This window comes from Akebia trifoliata, chromosome 10 (assembly GCF_017979445.1).
Source record: "Akebia trifoliata isolate Shusen 1 chromosome 10, ASM1797944v1, whole genome shotgun sequence".
In the NCBI taxonomy this organism is placed as follows: Eukaryota; Viridiplantae; Streptophyta; class Magnoliopsida; order Ranunculales; family Lardizabalaceae; genus Akebia; species Akebia trifoliata.
The window spans coordinates 23,726,174-23,731,753 of record NC_141384.1 but is presented as its reverse complement, the minus strand read 5'-3'; the positions used below and the strand labels follow the sequence as shown (position 1 = coordinate 23,731,753).

Sequence of the window (5,580 nt, the reverse complement as noted above, 5' to 3'; positions counted from 1 at the left end):
GATACGGAACTGATGTGGACAAATGCCTAGATTGGGCACCGTGCGCCGTCCAAAGAATTGGTTTATAACATTTTTGGTAAGATTTCAAATGATGAATAGTTTACAACTATTTCATGGACTTCTCAAATTGATTTTTTTTTTTTAGTCTTGTTGGAGTAACAAATTATGAATAGTTCACAACTATTTCATGTACTTTTAAGATTGATTTTTTTTTTTTTTTTGTTCAGTGTATAATTCACAACTATTTCATGTATTTTTAGGATTGACTACTTCTTTTTTTTTATTTTTTATTTTTTATTTTTATATCGTGTTGGAGTAACAAATTAAGAAATGGTTTGACTACTTTTCTTTTTTTTAGTCTTGTTGGAGTAATAAATTATGAATAATTCACCATTATTTCATGTACTTTTAGGATTGACAATTTTTTTTAGGATTGAATACTTTTCTTTTTTTTAGTCGTGTTGGAGTAACAAATTATGAATAATTCACAACTATTTCATGTACTTTTAAGATTGACTATTTTTTTTTTTTCGATGAATAATTCACAACTATTTCATGTACTTTTAGGATTGACTGCTTTTCTTTTTTTAGTCTTGTTGGCGTAACAAATTATGAATAATTCACAACTATTTCATGTGTTTTTAGGATTAACTACTTTTCTTTTTTTAGTCTTGTTGGAGTAAAAAATTATGAATAATTCACAATTATTTCATGTACTTTTAGGATTAACTATTTTTTTTAGTCGTGTTGGAGTAACATTGAAATGTACACTTGGGGGGGAGGGGGGGATTCTGATGTCGATGTGTGTCAAAACCATAGATACTTTTCTTCGACCTCCACGTCAAAAATGCCCCCCATGATGTACGTTTTAATGTTACTTTGGCATTATCCTTCTTTTTATAAGAAAAATACTAAATTGACTTCATATACACTGCACTCAACACTATGCCTAAGTGGCAGTGTGCACATAATCATAGATTTTTCCTCAAGATTTATGGTTACGTGCACACTACACATCAACGCAGTGTCGTTGGAAGTTAATTTAGGATGACTACTTTTATAATGATAAAGAGGATTTTTGACGTCGATGTGCGTCAGAACCATAGATACTTTTCATCGAGCTCCACGTCAAAAATGCCCCCACAATGTACATTTTAATGTTACTTCAACATTATCCTTTTTTTATATAAGAAAAATACCAAACTGACTTCCTAGACACTACACTCAACACTATGCCAAAGTGGTAGTGTGCACATAATCATAGATTTTTCCTCGAGATTTTATGGCTTTGTGCACACTGCACATCAATGCAATGTCAGTGGAAGTTAATTTAGGATGGCTACTTTTATAATGATAAAGTTGTTTTATTGTAGCGTTCTCAATCTTCAATATTTTTATTTTTTCAATAATAATCTTTCTTATTTTGGGCTTAGACCCATAGCTCAGTTGGTTTGACATATTGCAAAGCTACTTTTAAGTCATGGGTTTAAGTCCAGCTAACTTATAAAAAATAATAGTTTTACTTATTTCATCTTTTAGTAAAAAGATAAGGGTATTTTAATCATTATATATATGCAATTGAACATGACTTAAAACATATTATGTACCTCAAAATTCATATTAATATGTTGAGAACACAATTTGTCCAAGTTTACATGGATCAAGGAAGAATAAAGATTGTACCTCATAATGGGATGTAGTCTTATAAGAGACGATATTCCTGTACTTCAAGCAAGGTCTATTTGTTTTCTGATAGAAGACTAAAAAAAAGGGGAATGACAACAAGTCATTGAGCGTAACTAACAACAAAAATCATGAATATAAATAATTTTGAAAAAATCCTATACCAAAGAATCTACTAAAAGTACTATTTAGGGAAAGTGGTTCTATAAATGTGTGAAGCATATATCATAATAGAAGATTTTTGATCAATTTCAAACGCTTATACACTAACTTAATTATCAGAGACTTTTTTGACATATACCACACTAGTTCCCTTATGCAAAAGAAATTGAAGCTAGGGGAGATATCAGCATCAACAAATCAAGATCTGCTCATTGATGATCTTTGAGGAATTGGAGGTTAACGGAAAAATGACAACCATAAATATAATTTTTTCAGTCTAGCTCTTTACAAGGATTCAAGGGCATACCACATATAATTACACTTTTGAGAATTTGAAATTAGGTTTGTTCATAACATCTCCAATAAAATCTCATTTCTCACCATAGTAAAAAAAATGACGATTGCTTGAAAAATGCGTTTGAAACCTGTCTTGCATCTCTGCCGATTAAAAAAAAAAACAATGTTTTTTCCTTTGTGACAAAATATGTTATTTTATTTTCTCTTTATTCTCATTTTTTTTTTCACAAGACAAAATATTAAATATTTTCTTGTTTTTTCAATGTGGGATTTAATAGATCATAGAATTTGATGATTCATAAATGAAAAAAATATGGGATTTGATGATAATAACCTGATTTTATGAATTTTCATTAGATATATACATATACATAACTTTTAATATATTTTCTTTATCTCTTATTTTGAACGTTTTTTCCAACTTTAAAAAAAAAAATTCTTCTATTTTTAACGTTTTTTTTCCGAAGTTTTCCTTTGCCAATTTAAACCCATACTCCGACTTTATGACTGTGTTTCTCACAAGTGAAAGGAGAGATGATGAAAACAATATCTTCTTTCATCTGGAAGAGGAAGCTAAATTTCACTTCTTCCTTTATGAATATGAGATGTCATCCAATTACAATTTTGTAAAATTTACAATCTTTAAACATGAGATGTTCATTATTGAACCTCAATACTATGTTGTTAGGAGTCGTCACCATTCTTTTTTGGAAATGGGTATGAATGACACCCGAATTAATTTTTTAGGAAAACCATTTTTATGGTATTGTAATGACTCTCATTTATAGAAAAGGATATGCTTCACGGGGTTTCGAATACTTAACCTACCCTTTTTCAGGAGCTTATCAAAGCTCGGCTAACCACTAGGTCAATCCCTTGGGATTCAATTGTCATGGATATGATGAATCATTTAGAGGTTAGAAATTCAACATTACCATTTAGTGACAACTTGAAGAATTTTGAGAAAATAACAATCATCTCTAATAAGACCTCTCCCACCACCCAAACTTGATATCCAATACAAGAATGGTATACGTTAAGCTATAATCGATCAAATCTTGATTTTTATTGATCTCCATTTTTGTACGTAGTGTTTTATCTTTAATGATGATAAAAGAAAATACATTACATAGAATTTAAGACAAAGTTCTCTCTTTTGTGTGAATATATCTTGGGATATTGAAGACTATTTGGATAATCATTTTCATGTCAAATAATGATTTGAGTATCAAAAGGCATGATTTGATGAAAGACTTCGCAATTTCTTAAGGGAATTAATGGAACTGAACAAAAATTAAGTCATTCATAATTGATGCCTGCAAATTTTTGTTTCAAATTGATTTATTATTGATCAAGCAAGGACTTAATTAACATATATTCAAAAAAAATTATATAATTTTTAAAAAAGAATAAAAAATGTTTATTGATATACAAGTAAATAATACATCCAAACCCACCACAATTTCCTATATTTCTATGTTAACCCTAACATCTAAGACTCTTTTGTTCAAAATCGAAAAAGTTCAGATAATAACCAAAAGAAGAGTGTGAAGATAAAGGCGACAGTAGAGGAACGTTAACGATTCCGTTAATTTCTCCGTCTCCCTAAACGGGTCCCCAACTTGATGGCTTTGGTGGCATAACGGCTGACACACAAACACTTGCCTTTTTGACAGATTCCGATGGCTTCTCTTTCTTAAAGGGCTTAATATCTACCTCTTCTGCTTCAATTTCTCTGCTTCTTTTCCGACAAGTGTTCGATAGCTTCTGAGAGATGATTCCTTCTTCGTGAGGGAAATTGACAATCGCTTTGCTTCCACGCATCTCGAAGGCTGCACGATCGTAAGCTTTTGCGGCTTCTATGGCCGTCTCGAAGGTTCCAAGCCAAACCCTAGACCCTGGACGGTTCGGATCTCTAATCTCCGCCGCAAATTTCCCCCACGGACGTCGACGTACTCCTCTGTAATGTTTCTTTTCACCGGAATCTGAAGGTTTTTGATCGGAAACCGTCGTAGCCAGGACAGGTTGTTCTGTGAAATTTGAAATCTCGAGTTTAACGAGAGAATCTTTAAAGCTCGATTGAGAAGAAGTTGGATTTATAATTTGAAATTTCGATTCACATTGGAAGAAAGAATCGTTTGTTTCAGATTCTAAAACCAGTGATTCAGAGATGGATGACTGAGAGTGAGAGAAATCGCTAAAAATCTCATTTTTCTCCTCTGAAATCTGAGGTTGAGAGTTTTCAGTTCGCGAACAGATGGAACCAACAGGAGAGGATAGAAACTGTGATGTTTCGCTATCAAGGATGAAGCTTTCAAGAGAAGCGAAATCGCCAAGAAGATGTTGTCGAATGAGATCGAGAGTCCAAGCTTCGTCTGATGTCTTCGCCATGTGAGAAAGAAAATGAAATTGAATTTGTATTTGAGTTTGAAGGACAGAAGAAGAGATTGAGAGATATTTAAAGGGATGTGGGATTTTAAAACGAGGTTCTTCGATGGATGTACGAAGGATCCTTCTACAGTTAAAAAAGGAATTTTTCTTTTAACTCTTTATCGTAAAAAAAAAAAAAAAAAAAACCATTATTCTAGAAAGGGTAAAATGGGAATCAAAATTGACTTTATGTCTTTTATCTTAAATACCTTTTATGCCACATGGGGTTGGGCTGGGCTTACCTTCTGATGGAATTTTAAAAAGAAAAAGAAATAAAAGAGAGGGATCACTCTATTTTCTACTAGGGACCATTATGGCCGTGGTGTCGGTCTTTCTGATTCACGTGTTGGTCGCTGCTGATAATGTAAGTTACCTCTGTTTGTATTCTCGCCATGAATTAGTCAAAGATTGAAAGTCAATTTAAATTGTCCACGCCTTGACAAATTCAGGGTTAAACCATTTCCCACGTACTTAAAAAATTATACTGTTTGACCTTTTGTTATTCAAACCTTTATCTTTTGAACTCTTGAGGCAATGATTTTGACCATGATTTTAAAACTCGTTTTTGACATTTCGTCTTCTCCGTGAAAATGATTGAATCATCTCGGATAATTTTCAATACATTTGAAATATCTCTTTCAACCATGTGAAAAATGAACTTGGATTGATTGTGTCAACCAATTTTTATCAATTTACACGATCAATAAGGACCTCTTTTGATTTTGTCGAAAGCTAGTTTTATTCAAGCAACTTTTTGAAAACCCCGTTTATCTAAAAATTGATTGTGTCAACCAATCTTGATCAATTTACGCAATCAATTTTGGCATTTTCTTTTCATATATACATAAATTTTAAGAATTTAAATATTACACAATCTTCTAGCACATTCTGTCATAGAGAGAAAACATGGTGCAATGAAGGTTTGATTGGGTAGTAGACAATTATGGTTAGATAAAGCATTATGGCCTATGAACAAAATTTCAATAATAGAAGATATAGCCAAGACAA

At 31.9% G+C, this 5,580-nt stretch overlaps 1 protein-coding gene across 1 annotated transcript; it reads right to left on the bottom strand.

Moving 5' to 3' along the window:
- Window positions 1-3,571: 3,571 nt before the first annotated feature.
- On the bottom strand, window positions 3,572-4,647 carry LOC147393350 (ethylene-responsive transcription factor 5-like). The gene has a single exon (XM_086456272.1). The coding sequence runs from the start codon at window positions 4,531-4,533 to the stop codon at window positions 3,748-3,750; it is 786 nt and encodes a 261-aa protein (XP_086312398.1). The 5' UTR covers window positions 4,534-4,647; the 3' UTR covers window positions 3,572-3,747.
- Window positions 4,648-5,580: the final 933 nt, after the last annotated feature.

What these genes read in the sequence shown, in the direction of transcription:
- LOC147393350 (XM_086456272.1), bottom strand. Translation starts at nt 4,533, where the DNA reads ATGGCGAAGACATCAGACGAAGCTTGGACTCTCGATCTCATTCGACAA.